Genomic DNA, 15,418 nt, shown 5'->3' with positions numbered 1-15,418 from the left:
ATTGGTCTCTTCAAGTTTTCTATTTCTTCCTGTTTCAGTTTTGGTGGTTCACATGTTTCTAGGAATACATTCATTTCTTTCAGGTTGTCCAATATGTGGGCATATAGTTTTTCATATATTTTTTTAAGATTTTATTTATTTATTTGCAGAGAGAGACACAGTGAGAGAGGGAACACAAGGAGGGGGAGCAGGAGAGGGAGAAGCAGGCTTCCCATTGAGCAGGGAGCCCAATGTGGGGCTCAATCCCAGGACCCTGGGATCATGACCTGAGCTGAAGGCAGACGCTTAACGACTGAGCCACCCAGGCACCCAATAATATTTCTTATAATTTTATTTCTGTGGTGTTGGTGGTTATTTTTTGTCTCCTGTTTTGATTTTATTTGGTTCCTTTCTCTTTTCTTTTTGATAAGTCTGGCTTCTATTTCTTCTTTGATATCCTGGCTAACCCATTCATTGTTTAGTAGCATGTTGTTTAACCACCATGTGTCTGTGCCATATATATATATATATATATATATATATTTGTGTTTGACTTTAAGTTTCATAGCACTCTGGTCAGAAAAGATGCATGGTGTGATTTCAATCTTTTTGTACTTTTTGTGGCCTGATTTGTGACCTAGTATATGATCTATTCTGGACAATGTTCCATGCGTAGTCAAAAAGAACCTGCATTAAAGTGCATTCTGCTGCTTTAGGATGAAATATTCTGAATATATCTCTGAAGTTCATCTGGTCCAGTGTGTCATTCAAGTTATTGTTTCCTTGTCGATTTTTTGCTTAGATGATCTGTCCGTTGATCTAAGTGCGGTAATAAAGTCCCCTACTCTTATTCTATTATTATTAATGAGTTGCTTCATATTTGTTATTGTTTTATGTATTGGGGTGCCTCCATGTTGTGTGTATAAATACTTCCAATTATTAGATCTTACTTTTAGATTGTCCCTTTTATTATGATATAATGCCCTTCATCTCATAGTGTTTGGTTTAAAGTCTAGTTTGTCGGAGAGAAGTATTACTAATCTGGCTTTATTCTGATGTCCAGTTATATGATAAATATATCTCCATTCCATCAATTTCAATGCACAGGTGTCTTTAGGTCTAAAATTAATTTCTTGTAGGCAGCATATAAATGGGTCTTCTTTTTTTAATACATTCTGACACTGTGTATCTGATTGGAGTGTTTAGTTCATTTACATTTAGAGTAATTATTTTTTTAAAGATTTTATTTATTTCTTTGACAAGAGACATAGCGGGGGGGGCGGAACACAAGCAGGGGGAGTGGGAGAGGGAGAAGCAGGCTTCCCGAGGAGCAGGGAGCCTGATGCGGGGCTTGATCCCAGGACCCTGGGATCATGACCTGAGCCGAAGGCAGACGCATAACGACTGAGCCATCCAGGCACCCCACATTTAGAGCAATTATTGATAGATATGTATTTAGTGCCATTTTATTACTTGTTTTGTTATTTTGGGAGATTTTCTCTATTACGTTCTTGTCTTTGTCACTTTGGTCTTTCTTTTCCACTCAGAGTCCTCTGTAATATTTCTCGTAGGGCTGGTTTAATGGCCATGAACTCCTTTAGCTTTTCTTTGGGAAACTCTTTATCTTTCCTTCTATTCCTTGCTAGATAGAGTATTCTTGGCTGCAGATTTTTCCCACTCAGTACTATGAATATATCATGCCACTCCCTCTTAGCTTGCCAAATTTGTGTTGAGAGATGGGTCTTCCTTGTAAGTTAGGGACTTCTTTTTGTCTTGCTACTTTTCTCTTTATCAGTACATTTTACAAAATTTAATTACGATGTCATGTTCTTGGCCAGCTTTTGTTGATTTTTTAAAAGATTTATTTATTTGAGAGAGTGTTGGGGAGGGGCAGAGGAAGAGGGAGAGAGAATCTCAAGCAGACTCCCCGCTGAGCACGGAGCACAACACAGGGCTCAATCTCATGACCCTGAGATCATGACCCGAGATCTAAGAGTCAGATGCTTAACTGAGTGAGCCACCCAGGCACCCCAGCTTTTGTTAATTTTGATGGGATTTCTTGGTGCTTCCCAGATCTGGATACCTGTTTCCTTTCCCAGATTAGGGAAATTTTCACATATTATTTTCTGAAATAAATTCCCTGTCCTCTTTTCTCTGTCCTCCTCTAGTATACCTAGATTATGAATGTTATTACATTTGATGGAGTCACTGAATTCCCTAAGTATATTCTCATATTGCAAAATTCTTTCTCTCTTTTGTTCAGCTTATGTTTCATTATTTTATCTTGTATGTCGCTTTTTTGGGCCTCTGCTTCTTCCATCCTTGTGTTTGTTGCATCATTGTTTGGTCGTTGCATTTGTTGTTTCAAATCTCAGTTATTGAATTTTTCATTTCTGACTGTTTTTTTACTCTTTTATCTCTGTGGTAAGGGTCTCCCTGGTCTTCTGTTCTTTTCTCAAGCTAGCTAGTATACTTATAATTGTTGTTTTGGATTCCCCATCAGTCATATTACTTGTATCTGTTCTGCTTAGATCTCTGGCATTTTGTTTAAGTCTCTCTTCTTCTCTGTGTTAGAAAAGCCTGTATGTTTCCTGCTCCTAATAGTCATGGCTTTATGGAGAAGAGATCATATAGGTCCAGGGCCCGGTACTTCAGATACTGTCTCTGGTGTGTGCTGCATGCCCTCTGCTACTGTGTTTTGGCTGCTGTATCCTTCAGGCCAGTTTCTGCAGTGGCTTCTCCTTGCCTGCAGTGGGAAGTGTTTGGTCTTTGGCTAGAATGTGGCATGTTTTAACTAGGTTCACTTTGGTCTGTGTGTTAAATGAGAACTGATACTTCCACTTGAACTGAAGCCATGCAGAACTCTTTGGTCAGCAGCTGTGGTGTGGGCAGGGGCTTCTGCTGGTCTTCTGAGGAAAGGGCCTGCGGCACTGGGATTGAGGCAAGCTTCACTGAGAAGGGCAGTATTACCAGATTGCAGGGATGTGAAGCTTTGTATAAGGAGGTTAGACATCCAGTGTGGGCACTGTGCTGCTTACTGCAGGTGGCTCTGTGTTTATGCTGTGGGGTAGCAGAGGAAATGGACCTAGCCAGTTCCTCTGTTCCTGGAGAGGAGTATCTGTGCATGCTGTCTCTCAGGGAGGCAAGCCAAGAAGAATGAATAATCTCCCCACTGTTTGTTTCAGGTGTTTTTTCAGATTGCTGTTTCTACAGTCTGCCCCTGGTTGTTTGTCTGACTTCTCTCCAGGAACACTGTAGTGCCTTCTGAGCTGTATCCCAGCCAAACCTGCTGACTTTTAACACTCTAGGCTTTAGGGACATGATGTGCGCAGGGGCCTGTGCTGGTCTTTGGGGGAAGCGCCTCACCTAGGCAGAAATTCTTAAGTTGCTAAAAAGATAAAAGTCCCATGACACTTAAAACTGCCCTAATGAATCTGAAGTTCTCAAAGGAGTTAACTAAGGCTTTAAAGGAGTTATATTGGCAGGAAAATCTAGCGTGATAGAGAAGGTCTATGATGGCTCAACTACTAAGGAACTCCCAGGTTTTGTACCTATACTCGTATACAGTGGTCAGCTAAGGGAGTAGAGCTTCCAGCCAGGGAATTCTCTCCAATAATCCTTAGAAGTGTCCCAGGAAAACAAGAAAGAAAGAAAATTTCACTGGTAAGATGAATCTGGGGACTCTTTGAAATAAGTTAATCAATTATGTCAATCCATTGCTAAGGAAGTGAATCAATGAAAAGATGTTCAAGTAGGTTAACTTTGCAGAATGTAGTAAAATACACCAAACCAATGATTGCTGTTTTGCTTCCTTTTTTGCCTTTCCTGAATTGGTATTTTCAACTGCAGTTATTCTGCTCTTTGCTTCTGGAACTTTATATAAAGTTGTCAAATATTTCTGTATTTTTCATTTAGCCTATAGAGTGAATTTACATCCTTACCTAGGGAAAATGGACACCGACCAGCAAATTTAAACCTTGGAGATGGGAGCCACTCTTAGGCATGACATGTGGCACAGAGATAAGTATATCTGTGGTTATAAATGAAAAATGGTACTATGTTTACCAAAGGCTTTGCTTGAACTGGCTGGAGAAAGGGTGTGTGTGTATGCTGCCAACAAAGAAATGAATATCTAGTGCTTTGTCCACCAAAAAGAATCCCTTTCTATGAGAACTGTATCTTATTCATTCTTGAGGGAACTTTCCCTCTTTGCATTTCAACCAAGTGAGTGCTGACAATTACAGTATTCCATCTCTCATACAAATCAGGGTTGTGCCCAGAATACAGTAAATTCAATCAGGAAAGAAGGAGAATACTTTTTGTTGACAAAATTGAACACTTGCTCTAAAGTGCTGCTAATAATCATATAACCAGCCATGTAAAAGAAACCTGTTTCAAAGAGTAAAGATGACATGCAATATAATGCAGACACAGAAATGGACAAAGGGTCCTGGCAACATTCTTCATTTTAAGTATGTCCTTGACCTTTTTTTTTCTAAGCCAGTTAGACTTGCTGTCACTTGCCACTACAAGAGTCCTGAAACAATTCTCTTTGAGAAAATTTAGTAGTCTAATAGGCTAGTATATAGAGTGTACAGGATATATGGTAGAGGTACTCCTAAGGAACTTGGAAAAACTGAGAAACATACTCAGCATCATAAGTCAGTGTCAAAGCCACTCTATTACAATATTTCTCTTGACTGTAACCCAAAAGAATGTGCTAACAAAGTACCCAGCCACAGACAGAAGTAGTGGTACTATCCATCCAAGCAGTGCATATTTGTGTCTCTAGGTAGGTAGGAATACCCTAATGGTTTAACCCACTAATTCTGAGCATACATACTAGCTTACCTTAGCCCGTTCAACTATACCAAATTGCTATTTCACTTTCTGCATAGGTTATTCTAAGCATAGAAATGTACTTCATTTCTTTCAAATCTCAAATACTATTACCCCTGTCAGTAGATAACGATGTCTCATACTTCACAGAACCGTCAGATGGGACTCCTTTAATTTTCCAGTACTAATTATACCATGCTTGCCTACGAAACACCTATCCATCTCCCATAAAGGCCAATCCCTCCAAATGTGTGCAGAATGCCATTCCTTCCCTTCCTTGTCTGTGGGATCTTACATTATTGATTATGCTGTGTTATAAATTCACTCTTCCCCTCAACCACCAGAGATGTAAACTCCATGAAGACAGGGACCTTGCCCATCCCATTTGCTGCTACATTTTTGATGTCTAGTACACAGTTAAGTACCCAGAATTATTTGTTGAAGGCAAGAGTAAATAAATGAATAAAAGATTGGAAATGAATAATCTGTAAGACGTCTTCCATTTCTGAAGCTCTATAATTCTACTTGGAGAAGAGCAGGTGCCACAATGGATTTCTGACTTAGGGTTAGAGGCTTCATCAAACTTCAGTTAATACTTCTCTAGATAAACCTAATATAATTTTTCTTCATCCTTGACTTTACTTCAAATAAATTCACTTTACATTTTGGGCCTCAAGATGAAATAAACGAAACAGACAATGACAACAAATTGTGCTTACTCTTCTTTCCATCCATATCTGCATGGATCTTCCGAGCCAAGAATCCACTTTTGTACACAGCAGCATTTGGGTCATGAGGAATGTCTAAGAATGGGTTGGTAGTGCTCCCAATACGACTGAGGGTCTTTGGATGTGTCCCATTAGCCTTCTCATCAGTACCTTCGGATGGAGATTTTTTTTTCTCTTCATCATCTCTAAAGGGAGAAAACACAGATTGAGCACCTAACATAATACTCAATGAACAAAGTTATTTCGTGTAATAAACTACCATGTTTTCCAGTAGTCTATCAGTCTTGATAACAAAAACTGTAATAACAGGTATCATCTACTATGTGTCTATGTGCCAGGTATTAATGATCATAACAATTTTCTAAGACTGACATTAGTATCCCATATTAGAGATATGGAAACAAACTCAAGGGAGTTTAAATAAATGCCCAAGGACACAGATCTAGTAATCAAAGAAAGATAGTAAGGATATGAACAGTCTCTAAAGCCTTTGCTCTTTCTACCCACTACAGAGCCTTCATGTCTGTCCTCTTTCAAAAGAGTGGGGATTCTTTGGTAGAGATCATGATTTTGATTTTGATTTTTGATTTCTACATGGTTTAGCACATTGCCAAGTATACAGAATACAACAAATAATTATAGATTCAGTCCAATGAATAATATTGAATGATAGCTGCCAAATAACAGTTAATTCTCTTATACTGAAACCCCCGGTAAAGCTATTAATGAGGTAGGATGGTGGTGTTATCCACAGTGCTTTGGCATCTTATAGCGACTACTTTGCCAACTGCCATAAAAGTGTGGGGCACCCTCACAGCCACTGAGAAAACCTTTAATTGGCCAATCTTTTTTAAAATCTCTGTTCTGGGGTGCCTGGGTGGCTCAGTTGGTTAAGTGTCTGCCTTGGCCTCAGGTCATGATCTCAAGGTCCTGAGATTGAGCCCCACATCTGGCTCCTTGCTCAGCAGGAAGCCTGTTTCTCCCTCTCCCTCTGCTCCTCCCCCCCGTTCTGCTCTCCCCTTGACCCCAAATAAATAAAAAATCTTAAAAAAAAAATCTCTGATCCTTCAAGGAGGGCAAATTTAACTCTGAGATTCTAATGTACATTAAGTATGAAGGAGGCAGAAAATGGATGATTACATTCAATTAATAAAGAGGAATGAAGAGAAGAAGAAAATTAATAAACTGATATACTGCTAAAAAACAGCACCAAATTAAGAGCATTTGTCTTAGTTCACCTGTTCAATTTCCTCAATCACCTCTGGTTTAAATGCTTATTAGATTGATTAGTGAATATTTTTATTAAAAATTCAAAATAATCACAACCAAAATATATTTATTATTTTTCTCCCAAAATATATTTAAAAGAAACCAGAAAATTAATAATAATCAAAAGTGTTTATTTGGTGATCAAATTAAAATAGTCTTTTTTTTCTCCACTGCTATTTGATTATTGTGAGATATATAAAAACAACACTGGGCCCTTAGACATCTATACTTAATTTTTAATTTTGAGATTTTAGATTTGTAAAGATAGTACATACATTCCCATCTGCCCATTACCCAGTTCCCCCTAATGTTAACAACTTATATAACCATAGTAAAAATTTCAAAATGAAGAAAGCAATAATCCAATACTATGAATTAAACTTAAGGCTTTATTCAGACTTTACCAATTTTTTCACTATTTTTTTTTTCTGTTCCAGGATCCTATCCATGATCCCACAGTGCATGTAGTTGTTATGATTTCTTAGTTTTCTCCAGTCACCAACAGAACCTCACTCCTTCCTCGTCTTTCATGACCTTGACATTTAGAAGAGTATTAGAACTGGCCAGTTATGTTACAGAATATCCCCAATTTAGGTTTGTTTGATTAGATTGAGGTTGTACATTTTTGGGAAGGATATCATACTGATGGACCCTCTCAGGGCATCAGATGAGGGTATATATGTTTTATGACCAATGATATTAACCTTGATTACTTGGTTAAGGTGCTGTCTGACAAGTTTCTATTCTGTAATGTTACAATTTTCTTTTGTAAATGTTTTGGGGAAAATTTGTGACTATGAAAATAGCCTGTTTCTCCTTAAACTTCAGAACACTAATATGAGCATTCATCAGTGGATCTTGCCTATGACAATTATTATTGTGCTGCTCTAATGGTGTTTTTTTATTTCCCTCATTTGTTCTACATTAGTAATTGCAATTCTTCTGTAAGTATGGACACATGGATATAATCTTATTCTTTTGCATTATAATAAAATACTATCATTATTAAATTTATTGCTCCATTTTTTTCAGCTTTGGCCACTAGTAGTTCTATCAAGGAGGCTTCTGTCTCCTTTGAACATGCCTCCCTCTTTTTCCTTTTTTGTTTTTTAAGCACTTCTTTTAGGTACCACAAGAAGATGCTTCTAAGCTCATCTTAAATTTTCCTTATGTCGACCCTGGAAGAAATGTCTCCAAGAAGTTCCGTTCTTCTTGCTGGACAACGGTATTTGGAAACCAAATCTAGGTACTAGATGTGTTCACTGTATATAGAAAATTGCCACCTGCGTTCCTCTTTTAGTTAATTCCTTTCCCCTTCCAATTCTTGAAAATTACTGATGTCCTCCATCCCTATAGATTTCCCTTTTTCAAAATGGCATAAAACTGGTTTCTTTTACTCAGCAAATTAAATTTAAGATTCATCCATATTGTGCAAATCAATAGTTTGTTTCTTTTTATTGCTAAGTACTATTTCATTTTGTGGTATACCATATTTATTTTGCTTATCCATTTGTCTCCCTGCTCCCAACTTTACTGAAGAACAACTGATTTTTAATACATTTTTTTAAAGTTTTTATATTCCAGTTAGTGAACATACAGTGTAATAGTTTGTACAACATAGTGATTAAACACTTCATCACCTGGTGCTCATCACAACAACTGCATTCCTTTATCCCCATCACCTCTTTAACCCATCTGCCCACCCACCTCCCTTCTAGTAACCATCAGTTTGTTCTCTACACTTAAGAGACTGTTTCTTGGTTTGTTTCCTTTTTTTGTCCCTTTATTAATTTGTTTTGTTTCTTAAATTCCACATATGAGTGAAATCATATGGTATTTGCCTTTCCCTCACTGACTTATTTTGCTTAGCATAATGCTGTCTAGTTCCCTCTGCTTTGTTTGCCTGCCTTCTCTTCAGGAGCAGCACAGTGCCTTCTAGTCTCTATGCCAGGCAAGCCTGCTGACCTTTAAAACTCCAGACTCTAAGCCCCTCTGATGGTAAGAATACATAAAATCCAGTCCCTCTTGTCTTCCAAACCAACGGCTTTGGGTTCTCCTTGTGTGTTCCCCTGTGTGCTCCTCTTTTATCCTTCTCTACAACCACACTTCTCTCCCCTCTGTAGCACCTGGCATCTGTTTCTCCCCCAAATCACTTCTCTGCACTCCTTACCGTATTCAATGTCTTCTCTTCCTTTAGTTGTGGAGTTTGTTCTGTCAGTCTTCATGTCAATTTCTGGGTTACTTAGGATTTGATAGCTACTTAGTTTGTGTTCATGGAACAACATTAGTCTAGGGTCCTCCTACTCTGCTGCCATCTTCCTCTCCCTCTGGAATAACTGATTTATGCAATGTAAGAGATTTAGTTATTTATTAATTTATTTAAAATTAATGGTCACTATTGATGTTCAGGAAATATCTTCTGGATATTGCAAAAATCCTGAAAAATTACAATTTGTTATTATATGGATTACATTTCCTCTTCTATGTTGCTTTATTAATTTTTTTAATTGACAATTTAATGTGAGATATTTAAAGTATACAGTATGAGGATTTAATATACATATACATCATGAAAAAAGTCACTTCATTGTGTTAACACACCCATCACTTTACATATTTATATATATGTATATACAAATATTTTTTGTGTGAAAACATTTAAGTTCTACTCAGAAACTTTCAATTATTCAACACAGTGTTATCAACTGTAGTCACCATGTTATACATTATTTCCTCAGATCTCATCCATCTTATAACTTATAACCATCTTACATACTTTTACCAGCTGTTCCTTACTTCCCCCACACCTCAATGCCTGAAAATGACTTTTATACTCTCCATTGCTATAAATTCAACTTAAAAAAAATCCCAGATATCACAATACCACAAGTGATACTATGTAGTATTTATCTTTCAATGTCTAACTTAATTCAGTTAGCATAATGCTCTCCAGATTCATTCATGTTTGCTGCCTATGACAAGAGTTCATTCTTTTTTAGAGGCTGCATAATATTCCATCATGTATATATACCTCATCTTCTTTATCCATTCATCTGTAGACAGACACTTAGGTTTTTTCCATACTTTGGCTATTGTAAACCATTCTGCTATAAACATGAGAGTACAGGTTATTCCTTCAGATAATTATTTTGTTTCCTTTGTCTATATATTCAGAAGTGGGATTACTGGTAGTTCTACTTTTTAAAAAAAGATTATATTTATTTGAGAGACAGAGTGTGCACACAAGAGAGAGAAGCGAGGACAGAGGAAGAGGGAGGAAACAGACTCCCTGCTGAGCAGGGAGCCTGACATGGGGCTCAATCCCAGGACGCTGGATCATGACCTGAGCTGAAGGCAGATGCTTAACTGACTGAGCCACCCAGGTGCACCAGGTAGTTCTGTTTTTAGTTTTTTGAGGAGCCTCAGTGCTATATGCCATAGTGACTGTAGCAGTTAACATTCACACCAACAGGGTAAATGTCTTTTCCCATTTAGTAGGTTGCCTTTTTATTTTGTTAATGGTTTCCTTCATTGTGTAGAACTTTTTAGTTTGATGTAGTCCCACTAATTTTTGTTCTCGTTCCTAAATTTAAAAATTATTGTCAAGACCAATGTCTGGAAGCTTGCTCTTTATGTTTTCTTCTAGGGGTTTTATGGCTTCAGGGCTTATAGTCAAAGATTTAATCCAACTTGAGTTGATTTTTGTGTGAAGTAGAAGATAAGAGGTCCATTTTCATTCTTTTCCATGTGGATATTCAGTTTTCCTAAAACCACTTATTGAGGGGACAATCTTTTCCCCATTATCTATTCTTGGCTGCCTTGTCAAAAATCAATTGAACAAATTTCTGTGAGTTTATTTCTGGGTTCTCTATTCTGTTCCATTGATCTGTGTGTCTGTTTTTTTTTTTTTTATGTCAGTACCATACTGTGTTGATTATTATAGATTTGTGGTATAGTTTGAAGTCAGGACTTATGATGCCTCCAGCTTTGTTCTTTTTCAAGACTGCTTGCCAAGACACCACAAAAAAAGAGATCTACAAGCCAATCTCTCTCATGAATATAGGTGCAAAACTCCTCAACAAATCTTAGCAAACCAAATCCAACAAAACATTAAAAATATTATATACCAGGGTTTGTGGCTCAGTTGTTTAAGTGTCTGATTCTTGGTTTTGGCTCAGGTGTTACATGCGTCGTGAGACTGAGCCTTGCATTGGTGGGGGGCGGTCCATGCTTAGGGGGAGTCTGCACGAAGATTCTCTCCCTCTGCCCTACACCCATGTGTGTGCATACTCTCTCTCTCAAAAAAAAAAATCATACACCTGATCAAGTGGGATTTATTCCCAGGATGCAAGGTGGTTCAGTATTTCCAAAACAACCAAACGGATGTCACAGCAATACAGAAAGGATAAAAACCACATTTCAATGGATGCAGAAAAAGCATCTGACAAAGTACTACATCCGTTCATGATAAAAATCCTCTGCGAAGTAGGTCTAGACAGAACATACTTCAACATAATAAAGGCTTTATATGAAAAACCCACATCCAATATCATACTCAATGGGGAAAAAGGGAGAACTGTTCCAATCAGGTGAGGAACAAGACAAGGATGTCCACTCTCACCACTTTTATTCAACATAGTACTGTCTTAGCCATAACAATTAGACAACATAAAGAAATAAAATGCATCCAAATTGGTAAGGAAGAAGTAAAACTTTCAGTATTTGCATATGACCAGAAACAAAAATAGAAAATCCTAGACTCCACCTAAAAATCACCAAAACTTATAAATGAATTCAGTAACACTGCAGGATACAAAATCAATGTATAGAAATCTGCTGAATTCCTATACTATAATAATGAAGAAGCAAAAAGAAAAATCAAGAAAAAATCCCATTAACAACTGTGTGAAAAAGTTAGATACCTAGGAATAAATATAACTAAAGAGATGAAAGAACTGTACTCTGAAAACTATAAAATACTGATGAAAGAGATTTAAGACAATATCAAGATATGGAAAGACATTCCATGCTCATGGGTTGAAAGAACAAATATTGAAAATGTCTAAACTACCCACAGCAATCTACAGATTTGATGTAATCCCTACCAAATACAACAGCATTTTTCGCAGAGCTAGAATCCTAAAATTTGTATAGAACCACAAAAGACCTCGAATAGCCAAAGCAATCTTGAAAAATACAAAAGTGGAGATATCACAATTCTAGATGTTAAGTTATATTACAAATCTGTAATAGTCAAAACATTAGGGTACTGGCATAAATACAGACACATAGATCAATAGAACATTATAGAAGACCCAGAAATGAATCCATAACTACATGGTCAATTAATCTTCAACAAGGGAGGAAGGAATATACAATGGAAAAAAGACAGTCTTTCCAAAAAGTTTTTATTTAAATTCCAGTTAGTTCACACACAGTGTAATATTAGCTTGAAGTATACAATACAGTGATTCAACACTTCCGTACATTGCCTAGTACTCATCAAAAGTGCACTCCTTAATCCCCATTACTTATTTATTAACCCATCTCCCAACCCACCTCCCCTTCTGGTAAACCATCAGTTTGTTTTCTATGGTTAAGAGTCTACTTCTTGGTTTTCCTCCCTCTGTCTTTTCTTCTACTTTGGTTGGTTTTGTTTCGTCGATTCCACATATGAGTGAAATCATATGGTATTTGTCTTTTTCTGACTGACTTATTTTGCTTAGCATAATAATCTCTAACTCCATCCTCATCATTGCAAATGGCAAGATTTCATTCTTTATTATGGTTGAGTAATATTCCACCACACACACATGCACATGCGCGCGCATGCGCGCGCACACACACACACACACACACACACACACATACACCACATCTTCTTTATCCATTCATCAGTCATGGACACTTGGGCTGTTTCCATAATTTGGCTATTGCAGATAATCCTGCAATATATGTGTGCGGGTAACCTTTTCAATTAGTATTTTTGTTTCTTTTGGGTCAATACCAAGTACTGCCATTGCTGGGTGATAGAGTAGTTCTATTTTTAACTTTTTGAGGAACACTGATACTGTTTTCTGGAGTGGCTGCACCAGTTTGCATTCCCACTGACAGTGCAAGAGGGTTCCCCTTTCTCCACATCCTCACCAACAGCTGTTCTTTCCTGTGTTGTTAATTTTAGCCATTCTGACAAGTGTGAGGTAATCATCACATTGTGGTTTTGAGTTGCATTTCCCTGATAATGAATGAGGTTAAGCATCTTTTCATATCTGCTGGCCATCTGTATGTCTTCTTTGGAAAAATGTCTACTTATGACTTCCGCCCATTTTTAAACTGGATTATTTGTTTCTTGGGTTTCGAGTTTTGTAAGTTCTTTATATATTTTAGATGCTAACCCTTTATTAGTTAAGCCATTTACAAATATCTTCTCCTATTCCATAGGTTACCTTTTAGTTTTGTTGACTGAAGACAGTCTTCAACAGATGATGTTGGGAAAACTGGACACCTACACGCAGAAGAATGAAACTGGACCACTTTCTTATACCATACACAAAAATAAACTCAAAAGAGATTAAAGACCTAAATGTGAGACTTGAAATCATAAAAATCCTTGAAGAGGGTACAAGCAGTAACTTCTCTGACATTGGCCATAGCAACATTTTTCTAGATACGTCTCAGAGGCAAGGGAAACAAAAGCAAAAATAAACTATTCGAACTACATCAAAATAAAAATGTTCACACAGCAAAGGAAACAATCAATAAAACTAAGAGGAAACCTATGGAATGGGAGAAGATACTTGCAAATGACATATCTGATGAAGGCTTAGTATCCAAAATATGTAAAGAACTTATAAAACTCAACACCCAATAAAAGAATAATCCAATTGAAAAATGGGCAGAAGACATGAATAGACATTTTTCCAAAGAAGACAAACTGATGGCCAAAAGACACATGAAAAGATGGTTACATCATTCATCATGAGGAAAATACAAATCAAAACTACAAAGAGGTATCACCTCATACTAGTCAGAATAGCTGAAATCAACAACACAGGAAACAACAGGTGTTGGCAAGGATGTGAAGATGTGGAGAAAGGGGAACACTCGTGCACTGATGGTGGAAATGCAAACTGGTGCAGCCATTGTAAAGAGTATGGAGGTTCCTCAAAAAGTTAAAAATAGAACTATCCTGTGATCCAACATTTGCACTACTGGTATTTATCTGAAGGATACAAAAATGCTAATTCAAAGATATACATGAACACCAACATTTATAGCAGCATTATTTACAGTAGCCACATTATAGAAGTAGCCCAAGTGTCCACTGACTGATGAATGGATAAAGAAGAGGTGGTATACATATACAATGGAATATTACTCAGCCATAAAAATGAATGAAATCTTGCCATTTGCAATGATGTGGATGGACCTAGAGAGAATTATGCTAAGTGAAATAAGTCAGAGAAAGACAAACACCATATGATTTCACTCATGTGGAATTTAAGAAACAAAACAGATGAACATATGGGAAGAAAAAAAAAAACAGAGAGGGAAGCAAATCATAAGACACCCTTAACAACAGAGAAAAAACTGAAGGCTGATGGAGGGAGGTGGGTGTGGGATGGGTTAAATGGGTGATGGGTATTTAAGGCGGGCACTTGCTATGATGAGCCTTGGGTGTTATCTGTAAGTAATGAATCACTAACTTCTACTCCTGAAACCAAATCAATCAATCATACAGAGGGCAAAGAAAAGTATACTTATCGTGATGAAAAATAATAAAAAATAAAATTTAAAAAAGGAAAAAAAAAGATTGATTTGGCTATTTCATGTCTTTTGTGGTTCCACACAAATTTTAGGATTTTTTGTTCTATTTCTGTGAAAAATGGTATTGCAATTTTGATAGGGATTTCATTGAATACTCTGTAGACTGCTTTGGCTGGTATGGACACTTTAACATTATTATCCCAATCCATAAACACAAAATACTTTTCCCATTTTTTTGTGCCCTCTTCAATTTCTTTCATCAGTGTCTTATAGTTTTCAGTGTACAGCCTTTCACTTCATTAAATTTATTCCTAAGTATTTTACTGCTTTGGATGCTACTGTACATGGGGTTTACTTAAAATCTGTTTCTGATAGTTCATTGTTTATATATAGAAACATAGCTGATTTTTGTACATTAATTTATATTCTGCAACTTTACTGAGTTCATTTATTAATTCTAATAGTGTTTCTGTTGAACTCTATAGGGTTTTCTATATATAATACCATGTCATCTGCAAACGGAGGTAATTTTACTTCCTTCTTTTTGATTTGTATTTCTTTTTCTTATCTAACTCCTCTGGCTAGGATTTCCAGTACTATGTTGAATAAAATGTTGAGGGTGGGTATCCTTGGCCAATGTTCCTGATCTTGGAGGAACTGCTTTTAGCATTTCAGTGCTGAATAGAAATAAGCTATGCGGTTGTCACAAACAGCCCTTACTATGTTGAGATACATCCTCTCCCTACCTCGTTTGTTGAGAGTTATCTTAAAAGGATGTTAAATATTGTCAAATGCTTTTTCTGAGTCTACTGAGACAATCATATAGTTTTTATACT

The 15,418-nt window shown here is 36.9% G+C and overlaps 1 protein-coding gene across 16 annotated transcripts in view; it reads right to left on the bottom strand.

Annotated features, from left to right (window-relative positions):
* PSD3 (pleckstrin and Sec7 domain containing 3) overlaps positions 1-15,418 on the bottom strand; it is a 706,817-nt gene that overhangs the window by 158,432 nt on the left and 532,967 nt on the right. For 14 of the 16 annotated variants that reach the window (XM_073902616.1, XM_025886232.2, XM_073902618.1 and 11 more), the window contains one exon: positions 5,538-5,731. The exons of the other annotated variants lie outside the window; for them this stretch is intronic. In XM_073902616.1, coding sequence (XP_073758717.1) covers positions 5,538-5,731 — 194 coding nt within the window. The remainder of the gene's footprint in view (positions 1-5,537; positions 5,732-15,418) is intronic. 16 annotated transcript variants of the gene reach the window in all.

The sequence above is a fragment of the Callorhinus ursinus genome, unplaced genomic scaffold (genome assembly GCF_003265705.2).
Source record: "Callorhinus ursinus isolate GAN/ISIS: 27379988/994484 unplaced genomic scaffold, GSC_fseal_2.0 scaffold17, whole genome shotgun sequence".
Lineage (NCBI taxonomy): Eukaryota > Metazoa > Chordata > Mammalia > Carnivora > Otariidae > Callorhinus > Callorhinus ursinus.
Note: the sequence above shows the minus strand (reverse complement) of the source record. Positions and strands in the feature narration are given on the sequence as shown.